At 42.0% G+C, this 23,377-nt stretch overlaps 1 protein-coding gene across 1 annotated transcript; it reads left to right on the top strand.

The window, feature by feature from the left end:
* Positions 1 to 6,122: 6,122 nt before the first annotated feature.
* Positions 6,123 to 22,680, top strand: tyms.L (thymidylate synthetase L homeolog). Its single transcript, NM_001103189.1, is given in 8 exon segments — positions 6,123 to 6,220; positions 6,376 to 6,520; positions 15,170 to 15,243; positions 15,771 to 15,945; positions 16,581 to 16,682; positions 17,537 to 17,712; positions 18,927 to 18,998; positions 20,013 to 22,680. Coding segments are annotated over 8 exon segments (930 nt in total). The 5' UTR covers positions 6,123 to 6,172; the 3' UTR covers positions 20,151 to 22,680.
* The last annotated feature ends 697 nt before the right edge of the window (positions 22,681 to 23,377 follow it).

Genomic DNA, 23,377 nt, shown 5'->3' with positions numbered 1-23,377 from the left:
AACTGCTGTGTCTCTTATGTAAATAAATATCTTAAAATATCATGTCTTCCAATTTTGTGTGTGCAACTGAAACAAATAAAATGTTGCTTTCAAAATGACATCATCATTGAATGGATTTAGAATAAGAATGTTGGACTTATTTATTGGAACAATATGAGCGCAGGATTACATTGCTAGGCATAAGGAACACTAAACCCAACTATAAAGTCCCCTAGTTCTCTATAAAAGTTGAGAAAAAACAGTTACTCTTCTAAACCTGTTCACCTATGAGAGTTCTACTGACCAAAAATGTAATTATATATGCACGAGAATCAACCATTCAGAATGCTGATTCCCAGCACTATGCCATCCATCTTGCTCTTATCTTATATACAGAGATTATTGTGCCATTTTTTCATTTCACTATATGACACTGAAATCAAACATGGGGATAAAGGACAGACTTGTTTATTGCTGGGAAACTGTTCTTAAAGGGGAACTAAAGTCTAAAATAGAATAATGCTAGAAATGCTGTATTTTGTATACTAAACATAAACATGAACGTACTGCACTAGAAGCCTATTAAAACAAATGATTTATGCTTTCAAAGTGGATTTACACTAAAATTCTGTAAAGAATGCTGCATTGTGTGAATTATGCTTTCTTCTATTTTACAGTCCTTAATTCTGAGATCTTGCTTCTTTAAATACTATTTTCTTCCACAGGAGGAAATAAAAATCAATATGAGTGAGATGTAGCTTATGTTGTACTTCTTAATAACCCACAAAGGCATGCCTTCATGGTACTTATTCTCAAACAGCATGCTTGATGACATAAAGATACTGCTTAATTGAATTTGTTGGAATGGTCCCCTAGCAAACAGACAGATGCCATCTGTACCTGGGGGACATAATTTTGCCATTTGTGCTGTAGCACCTGCGTCTAGGAAATGAAATGACCTTTACATACTCTACACATGCATGCTTGATTTTTCTCATCTGCCCTTTAACACCCTTCTAAAACTGATCAGTTGAGTTCATTTTGCAAATGGAACAGTGAAACAGTGCCACCTACTGTCTTAAAGTGGTATTGCAGCACTTGCAGACCTGATTTTTGGAACCAACAGGATTGAAGAGAACCAATACAGTACAACGCCATCTACTGTCTGACGTTGATTTTGCAGAACAGGTTGTTTCAGAAAACTGTGATGTACCTGCCTTCCACCCTAAAACTTTATTCCAGTATGTACTGGAGGTAAATTTATATCTTTGTTATGCTAACAGACACTAAGTGGCAGATTTATTTAGGTTCAAATAGCAAATTTAAAAATTGTCGAAAAAATTTTGGCCAAAGCTCTCAAATTCGAATTGTGAACTATCCAAACTCAATTCAAATTTGAATTTTGAGATTTATCATACTCTGGCCCTTTAAGAATTTGAATTCGACTATTTGCCACCTTAAACCTGCCAAATTGCTGTATAAGTTAATAGGAGAGGTCCAGGGATCAATTCGGTGATGTTTGCAGCCTTCCTGACATTCAAGTTTTTTTCCGCAGAAATTTGATTCCAGTTTTTCTTATTGAAATAGAATTTGACTTGAGTTATCGGTCGATTAAATTCATCCGAGCTGAGAAAATTCTATTTTATTAATAAATTTGGATTAGTCGAATTTATAATTTATGGTAGTTTTAAAAAAACTCACATGAATTCGAAATTCTACCCTTGATAAATGTGCCTCTAAGAGTTTTTTTAACTCTAATAAATTTGAATATACTCGAAATTCGATTGGAAGGTTATTTAAGAAAAAACTTGAATATCCAAAACGAATATTACTAACCCGAAAACTCAAATTGAATTCGAATGGAATTCGACTAAACTCGAAAGCTATTAACATCTTCAATTTGGTCACTGGACCTCTCCCATTGACTTATACATGAACTCGACTGGTTTTAGGTGGAGAAGAGTCGAATTCGAATTATTCCCAGGGTATAGATTTGATAAATCTCAAAATTCGAATTTGAATTAAAATTCAAATCGAGTTTGGATAACTCACAATTTGAATTTAAGAGTTTTGACCCAAAAAAAATTCGGAAAATTTGAATTTACTATTCAGCCCTTAATGAATCTCCCCCTAATTGTCTCTATCTCTGCTTATGCGACTATATTGTGCAAAACTATAAGTTGCATGCTGATGCCACTTTTCAGATTGATCTGACTAAATTGGAAAACTGTTCAGCAAAGTGGCAAATGAGGTTGGGTGTTGATAAATGCATGGTTTTGCACTCAACATAAATGCGAGTTATACACTGTTACATAGTTACATAGTTAAGTTCGATTGAAAGAAGACCAAAGTCCATTGAGTTCAACCCGTCCAAATGAAAACCAGCACCTACACTCACACAAACTATACATACCAATAGCTATACTAATTGGCTTGGATGATTTCTTGAACAAACATAATATCCAAGGATATTAGGATACTAAAATCTACACTCTTAAAGACATTAACAGAATCAGCCATCACAACATCACCCGGCAGTGCATTCCACAACCTCACTGTCCTGACTGTGAATAACCCCCTATGTTGCTTCAAATACAAGTTATTTCCCTCTAGTCTGAAGGGCTAGACTCTGGTACGGTGATCCTCTTTATGGGTAAAAAGGTCCCCTGCCATTTGTCTATAATGCCCTCTAATGTACTTGTAAAGTGTAATCATGTCCCCCCGCAAGCGCCTTTTTTTCTTATTTGTGAAAGATGTTTATTTTTTCTAGATAAGCTGTGTAACTGTAGGCAGTGTCACACAGTGTCACCTAAAGCAAATAAAGTTCTGTCTTGCATAAATGGGCATTAACTCAATGGATTAAAACATAATTTTGCCACTTTATAAGTCCCTGGTAAGGCCTCACCTGGAGTATGCAGTGCAGTTTTGGGATCTAGTCCTTAAAGGAGAATGTGCTGTCCCAGCTTGTTTTGTTGTGTATGTTTAATGCTTAGATGCTTACCCATTATTATGCTGCCATCTAGTGGCCAAAGCAATACGGCTGCCGGCAGGCTCTGAATTTCCTTGTTTGTAAAAACCTCCTCCTATTCCTTCCTGATGTGTGATGCCAGTTCCTCCCAGCATCCTTTTATGTTCCTGAGGTTAGGACAAGGAATATTATTTCTGACCTGCAGCACTTATACATCCACTGCTACATTTGTCCATGCAGCCCACATAAAGCAGCTTTGTGGATTCCAAGTGTGGTGAGTTCAGCTATCTGGCAAAGACTGCCCTCAGTGCTTGTAACAGCTCCACACAGGTCCAGCAGGGAGGTCTCACGGGGAAATGAGCCATTATCACAGCAATTAGAATCAGAATAGAGAACTAAACCACCTGTACCTAAAACCCCCTTAATTGCCTGGCATTGCCCCTCATCCCCTCTCCCTCCCTGCACTGTGTATTAGTGAAAAAAAATACCTTAAAAAAATCTGACCCTAAATTGCAGAGCAGCGCAGCGGAGCTGCAGGGCACCATCTTCTACCGCTTCATATTCTTTCGGAACTCAATGTTGACACAAAGCCTGCAGGAGCATGTTCAGTTGGGCCAATCAGGACTGGATTTGTGGAGTGGGCCTAGGGCGGCAGAATTTTAGGGGGCAGCATGCTGCCCAACCACACCCACATTGGTTCAGAAACACTGAGGATGCGCAGGAGATACAATCGTTTTTTTTAAATCTCCCATGCGCCGATCTCTATTGCTCCTGTCCCAATGATTAAAATTTGAGCAAATAAAAGGCAGGGCACAGGGTGACGAACAACAGCAGGCCTAGGGGTGCCCACTACCAGGCCCGGATTTGTGGAAAGGCCACCTAGGCCCGGGCCTAGGGCGGCAGGATTTTAGGGGGGCGGCATGCTGCCCAACCACACCCACATTTGTTCAAAAACACTGGGGATGCGCTGGAGATACCATAATTTAATACATTTCCCGTGTGCCAATCCCCATTGCTCCTGTCCCCCTAGAGGGGACAGGGGTGATGACCGGTAGTGGGCCTAGGGGCGCCCACTATGTAAATCCGGCCCTGCCCACTACGTAAATCCGGCCCTGGAAAGAATACAAAGTGGTGGAAAATGGCGCCCTCTAGCGCTGATGCGCTGCTCTGCATTTTAGAGTCAGATTTTTTTTTTAATAATGCACAGTGGGTGAGGGGGACAATGCCAGGCAGTTAGGAGGGAATTTTTTGGTACGGGGGGGGGGTTTAGTTCTCCTTTAAGAAGGCTATTAATGAGCGTAAGAGAGTGCAGAGACGTGCAACTAAACCGGTAAAGGGGATGGAAGACTGACATTACAAGGGGAGTTTGGGGTTTTCTCTGGAAAAAAAGACACTTGTGAGGAGACATAATTACTCTTTACAACTACATTACTACGTTATTAGGGTTGCGACCTTTTCTGGAAAAAATATACCAGCCTCCCTATATAACATTGGGATCAACCCTCATTTTTACAGGCCAGACAGCTAGCGGCCAGACAGCTAGCGGTGGATCTTTTTGAACTTGAATTATTTTCAACCCAACGTAGGTAACTAGGTAACTGCATACTTAAGACAGAATGCATGAATTGGAACAATAATGTGAGTGTGGTCTACACCATACTCGGTACCCTTTAGCGCCACTTTCATGAACTGTGACATTCACACCGATTGGCCTAATTATCTTACAATGTCCTAGGACACCTTTCCCACCCTGGCAGGCGTAGTTGTGAAAAAGATTAGGTCAGGCAGAGACTGTCCATTGCTTTTTTTCCTACTATAAACACAACCCTCATCCACTGAAAATGCAAGGAAAGTCACCCAAATGTTACTGCAACACTCAAAATTTACAGCATTTGGGGTGTTATTAGGGCAATTGAAGTAACCAGGCATGACCAGAGCGTGCATTCGATGGGATGTTGACCACTCTATGGTGGTCAAGATGGTGACCTCTAGTTGTTTTTATGCTTACAGGATTTATACTGTAGAAGATGAAGTTGACCATGTGGCCAGTGGCATAACCACATGTTGCTGGGCCCCACAGCAAATTAATTTTAGGGCTCTCAACATGTCTTTTTAGCAACATATGTTGAAATTGCTCCTGGGCCCCCCTGGAATGTGGAGTGTGTATATATATATATATATATATATATATATATATATATATATATATATATATAAAATACACAAAATCCATGAATATCTTGTAAATTATATCCTTATAAACGGTGAGAGTTCTGATGTCATCAGTTATAAACGGTGAATTCTGTTGTCATTTCTGTCACATGACTCACTGAAATTTGTGTATTATAATAAATAAAGTATCCCCAAAACAAAATATGAGGGTATTGGAAGTTAGCTCGGAGTTCCATGACCTGTATAAAAACACTCGGCCTTCGGACTCGAGTTTTTATATGGTCATGAAACTCCTTGGTAACTTATATCCTTATAATTTACAAGAGGGGGTACTTTATTCACTATATATATATTTATATATTTATTTATTGGTAAGTTCAAGGGAACCGTGGGAAACTGTGTGAAGGGGAACTAAATAAATCTCCTGCAGTGTCAATTAGCAGCTGGATAGGTACATAAATAGAATTATACACTATATAATACACAAAAGCCATGAATATCTTGTAAATTATATCCTTATAAACGGTGAGTTCTGATGTCATCAGTTATAAACGGTGAGTAGTGATGTCATTTCTGTCACATAACTCACTAAAACTTGTGTGTTATAATAAATAAAGTACCCCCAGTTGCAAAATATGAGGATATTAGAAGTTACCTCGGAGTTCCATGACCTGTATAAAAACACGCAGCCTTCGGCCTCGTGTTTTTATATGGTCATGAAACTCCTCGGTAACTTATAATATCCTTATATTTTACAAGAGGGGGTACTTTATTCACCATATATGTTTTTTTCCAATTCAAGGAAAGCAACAACAAAAAAGATTAAAACTCACTAAGTGAACTCCCTGTAAATACAGACTTTCATCTGGTTTGTTTTGCATGAATTTCAAAAAATGTGAAAATTAAAATTGAAAAAAATCTATATTTTTAATCTCGTTTTTTTGTGGCGATGTCTCAGGTCATGTGACATTCCCGCCCCTCTCGCAAAATCCCGCCAAAAAGTGGAAAGAGCAGAGGGACAGGAGACGGTAACAGCAGCACCGAACTACTAACATGCCAGTGATTTCCGAGTCCACCGCCGCCTCAAGCTGCCCGGAGCAGGTACGTACAGTGCGTACAGGAGTGAACTGCAGCGGGACACGGCCAGTGTTATGAGTTTGCTAGTGAGGCACGGAACTTATATGTAGCAGCAATGTTCCAGCGGGAGAGGAGGGCTTTGTGTGCTGCGCTTGTGCTAAACGAATGTCTCTGTTTAGGGAGCAGGGAAGGCGGAGAATCGGGACGAGTTGCAGTACTTGGATCAAATCAAATATATTCTAGAGCACGGGCACCGCAAGGAAGATCGCACCGGTACCGGGACCGTCTCTGTGTTCGGCATGCAAGCCCGCTACAGCCTGCGAGGTATGTCCTCCGGTGAAATAAACATTACCGGAATTATAAGGCAGAGGCATTGCGTTCCCTTATTTATTATTTGACTCGGTCACTATAGATTGTTATTGGATCCATTCTTCTTTCTCTGTCCTAATAGACCGCGCTGAGCTCTGATTGGGCAACCAAGCTCACTTCTCATTGGTGCGCGCCAGAATTCAATCCCGGGATAGGCTGTAGCTGGAGAGCTGTCACATTACTGTGAGGGGAGTGTTCGAAATCCGTCAAGTGACTGGGTCCCACGTACCCACACCCCTATATGTTCTACAGTCTGCACCCAGAATACTTAGCGCCCCAGCATAAATTTCCTTCTTTTCTTCTGGATCAAGGCTGGGCCCTCCTGTACCTGGGTCACTTGGTGTAAAGAAGACTTTTCTACTCAGACAGCTGCTGTACATTAGTCTCATTGTTCTGAGCAGCTTAGTAACTTGCTCCAAGTGAAATTCACTGCCTATATGGGATTGCATTCCGATATCACAAAGTGTCACACGTTGTAGACTGTTTATTGGGACGTGCAATAAAAGGCATTCTTACTGGTATGAGCAGGGCCACCATTAGAAATCACAGGGCTATACCACAAAATTTTTGGGGTTCCAGCCCCCAAGCCCCACAACATAGACATCAGCGCTAAGAAACGGTAAACCCTCCCTCATACAAGCTATAGAAAGCCCCCTAAAAGTTAAACAAAAAAAAATTGGCACCAGAGCACCCATAAATTGTTTTTAAAAATCATTGGTGGTCAGGGCCCCCGATGGATAAAAAAAAAAAAATGTTGGGCCCCCATAAAAGTATCTTTTGAAAAGAAAACAAAACAAAACATTGGCGTCAGGGGCCCCCTGACAAGTTAAAAAGAAACCAGGCCCCAGAGAATATTTTTTTAAAAAACATTGGTGGCAGGGGCCTATAGAGTATTAAAATAATACATTGGTGGCCAGGGGTTTAATAAAATAATATTCATGAAACAACGATGCAGGGGATACAGGTATATATGGCCCTGGCCTAGCCACTCGCCAGTAGTGGATTCAAGGAAAAAATTGCCAATACCTGTGCTTGCTTTCAAAAGGGGTGCTCCCACATTTATTCAAGGTGCTTCCAGACACTTTACAATTGATCAAACGTTTCGGGACCGCATGGCCCTTCCTCAGTGATACCCAACCATAGAGCATGTGCATATTTATAGACATTTAAACAGCGACCTCTTGTGGTGGTCGATACAAAATACTTTAAAATTATTTAAATAGTAGTGCAACAATGTTAAAAGCATAACAAAAGTATCAATATCAATTTCACAACCTGTTTAACAATGTGACTATCTTTATAAATATCATACAAATTGATTAAAATTACTAAAACCCTCCTTCAATCATGTGGACGTGAGTTATTATTCTCTATTTTACCAGTGGTAACATTAACAAATTATTAATCAACCTGAGTGATATGATCATGCTTACAAAAACACTATTTACACTTTACAATATCATAGTTTCAAAAATATACTGATGCTTGTTACTCACTGACTAAAGTACAATTAGCCTGGAAGATGCATATATCTCACTTCTTATTGTAGATGTTCCTTATTTTAAGGCTGTAAGGAAAATATAGACAAATTAATAATGGCACTGACAGATTAACACCACTAGCACCCTGTTATAGGCTTAAAGAAAACAGTTAAGACCCCAACTCTCGTTCAGCCCCTTGGGGGCTAGGGTCCCCAGCTTCCATATCCAAAAACATTCCCGCTGTAATAGTTTTTTCTCCGAATTAATATGTCTGGGGCTAACTTCTTCTAACACTTGCCACCTCAATTGCGAAACATTATGTCTATGGTCAATTATTTAAATAATTTTAAAGTATTTTGTATCGACCACCACAAGAGGTCGCTGTTTAAATGTCTATAAATATGCACATGCTCTATGGTTGGGTATCACTGAGGAAGGGCCATGCGGTCCCGAAACGTTTGATCAATTGTAAAGTGTCTGGAAGCACCTTGAATAAATGTGGGAGCACCCCTTTTGAAAGCAAGCACAGGTATTGGCAATTTTTTCCTTGAGTTTAATAAAATAACACACATTGGTGTCCAGTAGAACTGAATGCGTGGCTTCTGGACTTGTCTCCTTTCATTACTTCGGGTCTTTTCGCGGCTTCAGAACTTTGGCAGTTCGGGACTTTGGTGGTTCGGAGGTTTGGGACTACCGCTACAGCAGATGCGGCTCGGCAGTCAAGGGGGGGCCTGGCTATTTCAAAAGCTGCAGCACAGCCCTTTAGGCCTGGGCCCAGTACCCCCTGATGCTGCCAAAACACTTTTGTTTGCCTTCCTCTGTTTGTATTCAGGCAATATTGACATCATAGTATTTACCAACAGAATCTTAAAAGTGTGTCAGGTGTAAGGTGAGCCATTACTATAAATATATTTATTTCTCTTGCCTAGATTGGGGGACACAGGCACCATGGGGATAAGGATCCTGTTGCTGGAGGATGGACACTAAACAGTTAACGAAGCTCCTCCTCCGGCACTGGGCTTTATCCCCTGCCTACTTCCTGTAACCCTCAGTTTTTCTTTAGTGTCCTCAGAAGGAGGACGGATACTCTGGCAGGGAGCAGTGGTATAGAGGCATTCATGTACCATGCCAGTTATGGGGGTCAGGGTTACCTTTTCCAGAACCCCCCCAGCCGACATCATCCTATTTTTATGGTTGATTTTAGTTTATTTGTGCCCCTTAGAGCCTTTCCGCTCCACGGAGGTTTGCAGGCTGAGGCTCCCCTCATTACCCTGTGTCTACTGGATCCCGCTCTTCGGAGGCCGCCCCAGTGGTCTGTCCAGGGTCAAGGCACCAGCATTGGGCACTATTCGGCTGGCGTGGAGGGGTAAGTAGCTTGTCTCTTCCCCTTTTCCCCCTTATGTAATTCCCTAGGCAGCTAGTGAAGCAGTGGTAGGGTCACCTGGTAGGCGCAGCCTTCCTAGGAGAGAGTTAGCGATTCTCTGCCGGCTCATCTTAGTTGAGAGCCGCCATGCGGCTCTTCCGCGCGGCCGGCTCAGATCAGCTGAGAGCTGTCAGGCGGCCCGGCCGCCATGCGGCTCTTCCGGTGCGGTTCTTCTGCCGGCTCATCTTAGTTGAGAGCCGCCATGCGGCTCTTCCGCGCGGCCGGCTCAGATCAGCTGAGAGCTGTCATACGGCGCGGCCGCCATGGTGGAGCGGCCGCCATGCGGCTCTTCCGGTGCGGCCGCCATCTTAGTGAGGGCCGGGTACTAGGAAGAGGCGCGCGTTCGCCATCTTTCTTGAGGGCTTCACATGCGGAAGCCTCTTCCGGTTCCGCCGACGTCATCGGCGGCCATCTTGCGCGCCTGTTACACGCGCCACTCGAGTCGGAGCCCGTCTACTGCCTCTGTGTGAGAGACTGCGGCTGGTTTCTAACCGTTTCTAACTGTAAGTTTTACTTACAATACTTCCTTAACTCTCTTAGTTAGTGAGAAACTTATTCTGTTCCCTTTCTTTACTGCAGATAACGTCAAGACTGCTTGAAAGAGGGCCTCTTATTCCCTGCCTACTTCTAGGGTCATAGTCAGTCAGGGAACCCTCCTTAGACATGGCTGACAAGGTGGATACTAGATCCTCTCTTAGGCACAAACAGGCAGTTTCCTTTTTTGCATGCACTGGGTGTAAGGCCAAATTTTCAGGCGCTTCTGCTGAATCGTTGTGTGTATCTTGCCAGGAGGGTTCTACCCCTGCTATTTCCCAACCTAATGCCACCCTACCATCCGGCTCAGCGGCAGCTTCGGCTAGCCAGGGTAGCTCGGATTCCGAACTGGTGCGATCGCTAACCTTATCGCTGGCAGGACTTCAGAACCTCGCCAGGATACCAGAGACCTTAGACAAGGTACTAGAACACCTATCTGGGCAGCCACCCAGGATAGGAGCGCAGGCCCAGGCTGCCACTTCCAAGCGACAGCTTCCTTCTCCACTAGACTCCCCTGAGGAGCAGGAAGAATTTTCAGGAGAAGAGGGCCAGATTCTTTCAGGGGATGATTCTGATCAGGAAGAGGATTCCCCTCGTTCCCATAAGGAGGTAGAAAACCTGATCCAGTCTGTTCTTCAGACTTTAAATATTGAGGACTCAGTGACTAGTGCTGAACCAGGCAAGAATATCTTCAAAAGACAGAAGAAGTCTAATACAGTCTTTCCAGCCTATGAACAGCTAGAAGACATTATTAAGGCACAATGGAAGACGCCAGATCGTAAGGTTCAACTATCCAGGCGTTTCACTCAGTCTTACCCTTTTCCACAGGAGTGTATTGACCTCTGGTCCTCTCCTCCTACTGTAGACCCTCCTGTGTCTCGGCTGTCCAAGACCACAACCATTCCTGTGGCGGATGCAGCATCCTTTAAGGACCCCATTGATAGACGTCTAGAGGGCTTCTGCAAAGCCATCTTCTCAGCAGCGGGTGCAGCTCTACAACCCATCTTCGCAACTGCATGGGTCTCACGAGCAATGGAGGTCTGGGTCGAGCAAGTAGCACAGCTCATTGGCTCGGAGGACCCATCTACTGATCAGATCCTGTCCCAGATCGCTGATGCAAATGCCTACATCTGTGAGGCAGCACTAGATGCCGCAAAACTAATTGCTAGAGCCTCAGCTCAGTCCATTGCAGCTAGGCGTTTTCTATGGTTGAAGACATGGTCCGCAGATATTACATCAAAGAGATCACTAGTCAGTCTTCCCTTCGGTGGAAAACAGCTCTTCGGGGCAGAACTTGATAAAATAATATCTCAGGCTACTGGGGGTAAGAGCACCCTTCTTCCACAGAACCGACCCAAGCGTCCCACTTTCAAGAGGAGGCCATTTCTCCGGCCCTTTCGTCAAGGACAGGGGCAGAGACAGAGGTCACAGACAGATAAACATCAGTCGGCGGGTCGTTCCAGGTTTCAGTCCAAGCAAAGCTCCAGCTGGTCTGCAACTCGACATGCCAACAAGCCCTCTCAAGACAAGTCTTCCTCCGCATGAGGGGGTGCCCACCCCCGAGGGCATCCTCTTAGGCGGCCGCCTAAGACACTTTCGGGAGGTGTGGGAACAGCAAGTACAGGATCCCTGGGTACAAAGGATAGTAGCCCAGGGTTATCTCATAGACTTTGTTCAGATTCCCCCACCACGATTCTTCGTTTCCCGCCTGCCACCAAAGGAACCCAAGCGCTCTGCATATCGATCTGTCGTTCACGACCTGGCAATTTCGGGGGTCATACAACACGTTCCTCCCCGCGACAGAGGTCGAGGCTTCTATTCCAACCTTTTTATTGTACCCAAAAAAGACGGTTCTTATCGTCCAGTACTGGACCTCAAGAGGGTGAACAGATACGTCCGCAAACAACATTTCAAGATGGAGTCAGTGCAATCCGTTCTTCTGTCCTTAGACAAAGGGGAGTTCATGGCCGTACTCGACATCAAGGACGCATACCTACACATACCTATTCATCCCAACCATTACAGATTCCTTCGTTTCTTTGCCGCAGGAGAACATTGGCAATTTGTGGCTCTCCCCTTCGGTCTCTCCTCCGCTCCGCGAGTCTTCACAAAGGTGATGGCTGCAGCCCTGACAGAACTGAGACTCCAGGGAGTGGGGGTCACTCCATATTTAGACGATCTTCTCATCAAGACCCCGTCTCTGTCCCAGACCTCAATCCACCTTCAAAAGGTGATGACAACTCTATCCCAGCTGGGTTGGATTATCAACCATCAGAAGTCAGTATTCACACCATCTCAAAGGACGGAGTACCTTGGTCTAACCTTGGATACATCCAGGGGAAGGGCCTTCCTTCCCCCAGACAAGATAGCTTCCTTCCGCACTCGGCTCTTAGCCATTCAGAGGAACACTTCCATACCGTTACGGATCGCCATGAGAGCCCTGGGAACGATGGTAGCCTCTTTTCCAGCAGTGCCTTATGCTCAGCTCCACACAAGACCGCTGCAGAGATTAATACTGCAGCACCAGAAGAGGATTCAAGGGAACCTGGATCGCAGAATATTGGTGACAGGCCCAGTTCGAGATTCCATGTCATGGTGGCTTCGACCTCTGACACTGCAGTCCGGAAAACTCTTCCCCAACCACTCGTGGACTATTGTCACGACAGATGCCAGTCTCCAGGGCTGGGGAGGGGTTCTAGACAACCTCACTGTTCAGGGAAAATGGAGCGCAGAGGAAATCTCCCTTCCCATCAACATCTTAGAACTCAGGGCCATACGGCATTCCCTATCCCATTGGACAACCTGCCTGAAGGGTCGGCCGATTCGAGTACAATCAGACAATATGACGGCAGTAGCCTACATCAACCATCAGGGAGGCACAAGAAGCCAGGCTGCCCTAGCAGAAGCTCGAAAGATTCTTCTGTGGGCAGAGGACAACGTACCAGCAATATCGGCGGTACACATTCCAGGTGTGGACAACTGGGCAGCAGACTTCCTCAGTCGCGAGACAGTGGACCAGGGAGAGTGGAGCCTTCATCCCGAGGTGTTTCAGGAGATCGTGGCACGATGGGGTACGCCAGAGGTAGACCTGATGGCCTCTCGCTACAACAACAAACTGCCAGGATACATGGCAAGAAGCAAGGACCCGTTCGCGATAGCAGTGGACGCACTCGTGGCTCCATGGCCATTTCAAAGGGTGTACGTGTTTCCTCCCCTGGCCCTACTTCCGAGGGTCATCAGAAGAATAAAGGAACAAGCAGTAGAAGCAATACTGGTAGCTCCTTTCTGGCCCCGAAGACCCTGGTTCGCAGAACTCATGCTTCTAGCAGCAGAGGCTCCCTTCCATCTCCCAGTCAGAGAGGACCTGTTGTCACAGGGACCGCTGTTCCACCCGAATTCTCCACGGCTGGATTTAACGGCGTGGCTCTTGAAGCCCTCATCCTTTCCAACTCTGGGGTTCCCACGGAGGCCATACCTACATTGATGAAGGCCAGAAAGCCGGTGTCCGCTCGCATCTATCACAGGGTGTGGAAGACATTCATTGCTTGGTGCGAGAACAACTCAGAGAACCCACAGGTCCTGCATGAGGGAAACATATTGCGGTTTCTGCAAGAAGGCTTGAATAAAGGTCTGGCTCTTAGTTCTCTGAAGGTTCAGGTTTCGGCACTATCCATCTTGTTCCAACAGCAGTTGGCATTGTGACCTAACATTAAGACCTTCCTTCAAGGCGCCCTTCGGCAGGCCCCTCCATATCGTCATCCTGTCTCTCCATGGGATCTCAATTTGGTGCTATCTGCTATGCAAGATCCTCCATTTGAACCTCTCCGAGAGATCCCGCTATCTACCCTAACTATAAAGGCGGTGTTTCTGCTAGCAATCACCTCGGCCAGACGGGTGTCGGAACTGGCAGCCTTATCATGTAAGCCTCCCTACACTGTATTCCATGAGGATAAGGTGGTGCTGCGACCAACTCCTGAGTTCCTTCCCAAGGTGGTGTCGGATTTTCATATTAATCAGGATATGGTGGTGCCGTCTTTTTGTCCACATCCCAAGTCGGCAATTGAGAAGAAGCTTCACACACTAGATTTGGTGCGCACCTTGAGGGTTTACCTTTCAGCAACTAAGAGTATCAGGAGAGTGGATAGTCTGTTCGTCATTCCAGAGGGTCCTCGAAAGGGCCTCCGCCCTTCTAAGGCTACGATCTCAAGATGGATCAGAACAGCCATCATCAGAGCCTATGCAGCTAAGAGTAGAACTCCGCCTGCCGGAATCCGGGCTCACTCCACCAGATCCCTAAGCACTTCTTGGGCGGTTCGTCACCAAGCTTCCGCTGAGCAGGTTTGCAGGGCGGCAGTGTGGTCCTCCATTCACACTTTCTCCAAATTCTATAAGATACACTCCTTCGCTTCAGCAGAAGCAGGATTTGGGAGAAGGGTACTTCAGGCTGTTGTTTCCTGAGCCCTGGGGATATAGGTCCCGCCCTCATGGGTAGCTTTGGGACGTCCCCATGGTGCCTGTGTCCCCCAATCTAGGCAAGAGAAAATTGGATTTTTGTACTTACCGTTAAATCCATTTCTCTTGTACTACATTGGGGGACACAGGCCTTCCCTCCCTATATTTTCAGATTTTAATCGTTTTGTAGTTATAGTTCAAGTTTAAGGGGGGCGAGGTTTCTCCTCTGTTTGCAAGTTGACTTCTCCGGGTGGTCCTTCCTTCTTCGGTCAAAAAACTGAGGGTTACAGGAAGTAGGCAGGGGATAAAGCCCAGTGCCGGAGGAGGAGCTTCGTTAACTGTTTAGTGTCCATCCTCCAGCAACAGGATCCTTATCCCCATGGTGCCTGTGTCCCCCAATGTAGTACAAGAGAAATGGATTTAACGGTAAGTACAAAAATCCAATTTTCTGGCACTGCTGCAATAGGCAGTATTGTTACAATTTCGGAATTTGGCCCAGTCCCATTTATAGCCATTTTTAGCTGGCAAGTAAACTCTTCTTTACATTCTGAAACTGGTGAGAGGAGAGAAGCCTTCCTGTGTTTTACTAAGCGTTATTATTTGTGTGGATCACAGTAGGTGGAGGAGACACCGCAATTAACTTTGCATAGGAATGTAATCATATTGGCTTTGGGTATGCGTTAGTTATGCTTATATGTATTCCTCCTCTTCCAGATCAGTTTCCTTTGCTGACAACAAAACGTGTCTTCTGGAAAGGAGTGCTAGAAGAACTTCTGTGGTTTGTTAAGGTATGTGGTTCAATATTTCCTTCATAAAATATTCAGAGACTTCTAAATGAGAAATGTGCTTTGGACCATTTCCCAAATGGTTGTCTTTAGGTCTTGGTTTCCTATTAGAAGCAAGCGGCACTGCAGCTGCGGCTGAACCTGGGAGCCCTAGCTTAGGAAAGGCAAATAGTGAGACTCATGGACATTACTAATGCTGTTCTTTAAGGCTTTTTATGTTTTAGAGAGCCGTTAAGTGATTGAATTCAGTTGGCTTTAGGGCCCTGTCACAAAATCCCTGCTGCAAATAAGGGAGGAGATAGCAATTTGGCCAAATCTTTTCCAACCTTTTTAGATGATGGAATTTATTTTGGCTTATTGCTGAAAAATAAATATGCAAATTATATATTTCAGTTTCCGTTAAATATTTTGATTTGGCCAAATCTTAAAATGATGTATTCTCCACCCCTGGTAGTCCTATACTTTTTTTTTTTTTTTAGGCAGTAAAATAGATAGTAATATTAATCTGGATTTATGTCAATTTGATGCAGGGATGTACCAACTCAAAAGAACTTTCTGCAAAAGGCGTAAAGATTTGGGATGCAAATGGCTCCCGGGAATTTTTGGACAAGCAAGGATTCTCAACCAGAGAGGAAGGAGATCTTGGACCGGTGTATGGTTTTCAGTGGAGGCACTTTGGTGCTGAATACAAAGATACTCATACAGGTGACACAAGAACATAAAATTTCGTAGTGTAACCCTTATTCTTTAGCCTTGTAGGGAATAATTCTTTTGAACATCTACTTGTGCCACAATCACTGCTCCCTAGTCAGGTTCCGAAAGACTGAAAGCATTGCAATCGCAGATATAAACTTCATAGGGCAAGAATAATCAGTGGGGATTATGTCAGCCTTATGTTCAGCTGACTATGAAGATTTTCATTCATCCAGGTCATAGTATATCTAGTATAGGTCAATCTAAAAAAAAAAAATCTAAAAACAACTGGACTTGCTGAGTAATCAATGAAGACGTTTCACTACTCATCCGAGCAGCTTCTTCAGTTCAGCTGACTGGTGTGGGAAGTTCTCGGCATATAAACTCTTCCACTAATCCATTTACAATGGCACATTGTAACTCTTCAAAGAGGTGACATCTGAAGAAATTCACAGAGGTGTTGATTCTGTGTAGTTGTGATAGGATTATCCAATGTGTCATGCAACTCCTAGATACAGGTGTTATGTTCATCTGTTGCAGTACACACATGGGACGTATGATGGGAATTATTCGGAACCTTTTCCAGTGATCTCTATTTAAAATAAAAAAAGTACACTTATTCTAATCCTCTACCCTTCTGTTCTTAGATTACTCGGGCCAAGGTGTCGACCAGCTACAGCATGTAATTGACACAATAAAAAACAACCCAGATGACCGAAGGATTATAATGTGCAGCTGGAACCCTAAAGGTAGGTCAATCCATTTCTGAAAAGTGAATATATATCCTAATATACCAGATCATTCTAGAAGTGGTGGCTGTCATAGTAATTACTTTGCAAACAGACCACATTGGATAACCATGATGCCAGTGGTGAGCTACAACTTAAAATGTGCAGAGGGGTGTGATCTATGTCTTTTAATTAATGGACGGTTTAAGGAAAATACATTTTTAGGGAATTCACATGTAAAGATCAAGCAAAGTCTTAATCACCAAGGGAAAGTGGTGGGTAGGGGGATGATTACCAATTTGTTAGGCAATACCCCAGTAATGAGCACTGCTCAACCATTTTTCCATCCTAGCGCTTTTGTACTACTGTCCAGGGCTGGGGACAGTATAAGAAATTTACTGGCAATGCACTTGTTCGTAGTTGCTCTGCCGCCAATCTCTCCTCCCAGTTCCCCCTCCATCCTGCCCATCACCTGCCTCCTCATCAATTCTCTGTTCACCTCTACAAACTACATCCCGTTATGTCATTTATCTGCCTCTGTTCTTATGTTGTCTGCATATAAGGACCCTACCAAAAACTGGCAACCCTAGTTAAGGGTTTTTGTTTTGTTTTTTTGAAAAAAAAGAAAACCAGTAATTAAAGCATAGTAACTTCAACTCTGTATAAAGGTGTCCCTTTAACACAAATGGACTTATTGACCTCAAGCTAAAGCTTTTTATTAATTCTCTATCCTTGCGTGAATTCTTTTCTAGGCATTTTTCAGACTGCAAGCTTTAGTGTAATTGTCTTTGTAGTTTTCACAAATGTTGACGGCTAATCTTACTGATCCAGTTCACAGGACATTTACAGAGAATATTTTTTTTCTTTATTTAAAGACATTTCTCTTATGGCTCTGCCGCCTTGTCACACTCTCTGCCAGTTCTACGTAGTTGACAAAGAGTTATCGTGCCAGCTGTACCAGAGATCAGGAGACATGGGCCTGGGAGTGCCCTTTAACATCGCTAGTTACGCCTTACTCACTTACATGATTGCTCACGTCACTGGATTGAAGGTAAAATTATGATTAAATAAAATAAACAACCATAATAGAGTGAATTGATTAAAATTGCAAATAATATTTAAAGGTGACTTCTTCTCCAGTATGTATTTTTTTTTTTTATTGTACATTCCTTAAAAGGGTTGTTCACCTCTGAGTTAACTTTTAGTATGACAGTGTGATATTCTGAGACACTATGCAATTGGTTTTCAGTTTTTATTTGTGAGTTTTGAGTTATTTAACCTTTTATTCAGCAGCTCTCCACTTTGCAGTTTCAGCAATTGAGGTGCTAGGATCCAAATTACCCTAGCAACCATGCATTGATTTGACTAAGACTGGAATAAGAGACGATCTGAATAGAAAGATGAGCAATAAAAAGTAGCAATAACAATACATTTGTAGTTTTACAGAACATTTGTTTTTAGCTGGGGTCAGTAACCCCTATTTGAAAGCTGGAAAGTGTTAGATGAAAAAAGGCAAATAATTAAAAAAAAAAAAACGCTGACAAATAAATAATGAAGACCAATTGAAAAGTTGCTTAAAATTAGTCATTTTATAATGTCCTAAAAGTTAACTTTAAGCTGAACCACCCCTTTAAGTGCTTTTTGAGTAGGAGGGCAGAGCGAGGCCACTGTTAATGTGGAGAAAAACATTAAAAGTGCAAAGCAAATTTGTTTTTGTTTTTTTTTTTGTTTTTTTTTTTTTTGCATAATTTCAAGCAACTTTCCTATATGAATTCATTACATATTTTGATGGTTTTAAAGTTATTTTTAAGAGGCACATTTATCAACGGTTGAATTTCGAATTCATGTTTTTTTTGTTTTTTTTTTTAACTCCCTTAAATTCGATTGGGGGAAATTTATTTTAAAAATCGAATTGTTAAAACTTGGACGATTTTTACAGATCCAAAACTTGAATCGGATTCGAATTATACAAAACTTTTATTTCGAGTTTTTTCTCCGAAAAAAGCTTGAGTTCCCTAGTCGAATTTGACAGTTTTGATCATAACATAATTTAAGAATTTGAATTTTCAATTCGACCCCTAATAAATCTTCCCCTTAATTGCTATTGAAAGTAGTTTCTGTCTGGCTGTTTATAGTCCCTTCTGACTCCTGTGGCAGAAGCCAATTGCTTAACAGATGCAGTGAACTGACTTTGGCTTCATTGTTTGAAAAAGTAGGACCAGAGAATCGTTGTTCTTATAATTTATTTACATTTATATTCTACAGCCTGGAGACTTTGTCCACACCTTGGGGGATGCTCATGTTTATCTAAACCACATGGAACCGTTGAAGATTCAGGTGAGTCTATACTTTTATCTGCATAATCCTATATCACATCTATTTTAGGCAGTTCTATTAGTCCAGATTATTAGTCATTTTATGTCTAGTGTTTTGATTTTATGCTCTTACTGAACTGCATCTCCACAAAAAACATGTGCATCAATGTGGTGCTTTAAAACAGACAAAAGGGCATATTTACTAAATAGTGAAATGTCATATTTAGCAAACTTGCAACAACAACGACAATTTACTAAAACATGAGAGAAATATTTTGGTGTAATAACGCCACATTTTAATCTGGAGTAATTGCACCACTAAGGAACTTTGAAAATAAATTTCTTAATCGTGAGTGCCAATGCGTTTTATTATCAAAAGTAATTTCACACGGTCCAGGCTAATTGCCATTATAAAGATGCAGCAGTCACAATAGTATCTCTATTATGTGCATCATTTCCTCCATGCTAATATCCCACATACATCATTGTTTTATGGTGTTCATTTGCCAGTGTATAGTCCCTATTGCAATTGTATGGGGGAAAATACATAAGTGCAAAGTATCAACACCAGCACAATATTGGCATATTATGATCTCAATGGTGTGAATATGTAATGTCACTTTGAAAATACACCTTGTTTACTGATTTTGAGTTAGACTAGTAAATATTCCCCAGTATGTTCATGCACAGCCTTACTAAATAATATTGTAAGCAGACATGTAGCAGGTAAGTTGCGTGTTTCATTAAGGCAGATACTCATGCAATTACCTGTATAAAGTCATTTATGCTCTAGTCCACATGATAATGCTAATTAAGCTTGCACCTATAAGTTCAATAATACATGTACTCCTCATGTAACTTGGGATCAAGGACTTCCTTCTTAATATACAGGGCAACTTATACACATACATTCATAATCATTTTAGAGATATTTAGGTTTTATGCATTGTGCAACAAGGAACAGTTAACAGTTGCTTAGTAGCCCCATACCAATATTTCATGCAATGGTTCTTTGATCATTTTCTTTGTCTTTCAGCTTCAAAGATCACCTCGGCCATTCCCTAAACTAAAAATCCTACGTCAAGTGGAAAACATTGACGATTTCACTGCAGATGATTTTCTAATTGAAGGCTACGACCCCCACCCCCCTATTAAAATGGAAATGGCTGTGTGATGCATAGTTTTTTTTTCTCTTCTGTAAATGATGGCTACATTTATAAGGCTGGAATATTTTGTATTGTAAGTGTAGCATAGAGATGTGTGTATAATATCTGTAGCTACAAAACTATTAATGTAAATAGTGAAAATAAAAGAGGATGTTTCTTTTCCTAGATACATATTTTATTATGGGGGTTTGACATAATTGGAAACGTTTCTTTTAAAACAGTCATTAAAGGGGTTGTTCACCTTTAAGTTAAGAAGAAAAAGGCAAATAATTCAAAAACCTATAACCTTATAAAAAAAATGATACCTTTAAGAGATGTAATAATGTTTTTGTCGTTGTGGAAAAGCAACAATTTCAAGTAACTATCATCTCAGTTTGAGGCATGGATGCAGAAAAATAACCTAACCATTGCATTTCTGTGCCATCAGCAGAACAGACAAAATTTCCTTTATGCTTGTCAATCTAAAGGTACTGCAGCGCATTCGCTTGGAGAAACTGCTTCAACATTACTCGGTTGAATGTGTTTGCCCTGTAAGCCAGTTGTTGCTTTGTGGGATTAGTTGAATAGGGTGCCAATCAGTGCTTGAATTGGAATGAAAAAAGTGGAGGGAGGCTCTGTGTGGTGAGCGTAGCGCGGTGTGCTAAAACAAGCCCCTCCCACAATCATAAGCCACACCCATTGTTAACAATACTTTCTGGTTTCACCCACTTTAAAGCAAAGCCATTTTGCTATTTCCTTTTTGGTATTTCCTTCTAATGCACAGCTTGATGCCAGGAATGCATCGATTTATGAATGTGACCTGTAGGGACCCCAAAATGAAAATTGTGCATGACTTTTCTTGGCTGCCAATTCAGCTTCTGCAAACACAGCACCTTGCCTGTGTATTGTGTCATAACAACCCCATCATATTCTATATTACCCAAGATTATTTCATATGTATGATTCTCTCAATTCCTTTTCTCTATAACCCTCTCTGATGCCTCCGCCTTCTCTATCTTTTCTACTTCTCTCCGAGCAATCTTTTCTCTCCTTTTATCCTCTATATATTTAACTATATTATATTTTACCTCTGCATTTTATTTGCATGCAGAAGAAAGTTTCGGGATTCAAAACTCTTGCATTCCCACTGAGGGGTTGCTATTTCACAGAAATAAAGAAGTGAAGGGATGGCATCCCTATGCCTCCTTCCCCAATTCCAGCACAGGTGCCAATCCCAACACTGTTGAACACCAAGGGGCAGATTTATCAAGGGTCGAATTTCGAGGGTTAAAAAACCCTCAAAGTAAAATCCTTTGAATATCAAATTCAAAGGATTTTAGCGTAAAAGCTCTGATCGAATAAAAAATGTTCGATCGAACTTGACCAATTCGATGGTCGCAGTACCCAAAAAATTACTTCGAAATTCTAATATTTTTTCATTCGAATTATTCACTCGAGCTTAGTAAATCTGCCCCCAAGTCTAGACTTGGTTTGGAAAGGCAAGGGGGTTCTAGTTTTCTCATTTGTGTTCCAATATTTTGCTTTACACACATATCTGCATAGAATAGACATAAATTATGTAATAACATTCACCCCAAAACACTAGTCAACAATCAGTTATGTTTCTAGACACAAAAAATGTTGTACATAGGAGTATCCAGCCCTGCCCTACCTACCCCAGTCATATGTAGCCTTTCCCCCTTTTCACATGCCCGAGGAGTCAGATGGATGGTGGAGAAGTCTATAAGGTTAAGTATTACTTGGCTGTCAGTAGATACTCTGGTAATCATATCTTAATTTAAACAAATTTTAAAATTTCATTCGTTTTTTTCATTCTTTTAAAATATGAAGCTGTACAAGGAAGATCATCTAAATCAGGGAGCCAAGCTTTCTGCATTAAACCATTTAACCCTGTCTGGGTCAACTTATGGTCAGACTGGGCTTCCAGGAATACCTAGGAGAATAAGTAATGGATCAACAAAAAGCACGAATTTTTGTGTTAGGTCCCAAGCCTCTTCTTTTGTCCCCAAAGAAGCCAGTATGGGATAAAAGAGGCTTAAAATAGGCATACTGGAAGCACTAGAAGTCTTTTCCCCCTTCCATGAGGAGCAGGGGCACCAAGATAATGAGAATAACAATAAAAATATGGAGAATTAACCCATGTCTGAGAAAATAGCATTTGAAGCCCTTATTATTCCCAAAAATATGAGAGGTTACTGAAACAGCAATGCATCTTTTTATAATAACATAACCTACCCTACATAAGATATCGCCTTTAATTAAGCAATTAATGTCATAAACATTGCAAAAGATACAGATATTATTTCCTAGTCCCCAGGTAAATTTACCATTATGTTGTCAGGTCCAATCCCTTCTGATAAGCTCACATCTCTGCATGTCGTCCTTTAGATCTGCGCCGACTTTTACCTTGAACCTTTACGTGTGCTTTGCAAAACAAATTACACAAATGTTATTATTTTTCATAAACAACAGTGAAGTGTATTTCCTTCTTTTGAAAATCATTTTCTATTAAAAACATCTTTACAAGAAAGCTACAAATATTTGTTGTATTCTAGTTTTGTTTGGTATCTTTTTTATTTGCAGGAAGCCGTTGGTTAAACGGAGCTTCCTGACTCATGACAGGGCACTGAACCAAAAATCAGCTGCAGGTTCATTATGCTTCACAAAAGACTGACCCAAAGGGTTATTTAGTCGTCTTCACTTCTGTATTATGCAGATGATATGGATTCAGGACTGGAGGAAATCTTGCAAAACACAAAGACTGCCCTCCAAACATCATTTTAAAGCATGCACAGTATACATTGACAAGATGCAATTTCAATCTGTAGATTTTCTTTTAAAAAAGCAATTATATGCTTTGCCTGAAGATTGTTTTTCTGTGTTATTGATGTGTAAAGTATATTGGACAAAAAATGGTTTCTTTCATTAAAGATTGACTATACAAATGAAAATGTGGCAGAAAATGTTCTCGATAATTCACGAGGCAATACAGCTGTAGCTCATGGATCGAACACTAACAGGGTGGATTAATGCACAGGCTACCCGAGGCTATAGCCTAGGGATCCAGTGTGATCAGAGCCCAACTAGCTTTTTTTCATTTATTATTTCTATTTTATCTTAATATTTATTTGCTGATGAGACAAGAAGGCAGGCAAGGTGCATGTGTGTGTGTGACTGGATGTATGCAGATTCAGTGATGTCACTGGCGGGTGCTTAACCCGTCCTGGTGTGGAAA

The sequence above is a fragment of the Xenopus laevis genome, chromosome 6L (genome assembly GCF_017654675.1).
Source record: "Xenopus laevis strain J_2021 chromosome 6L, Xenopus_laevis_v10.1, whole genome shotgun sequence".
In the NCBI taxonomy this organism is placed as follows: Eukaryota; Metazoa; Chordata; class Amphibia; order Anura; family Pipidae; genus Xenopus; species Xenopus laevis.
The sequence above is the reverse complement of the archived record's forward strand: the minus strand, read 5'-3'. Positions and strand labels throughout refer to the sequence as shown.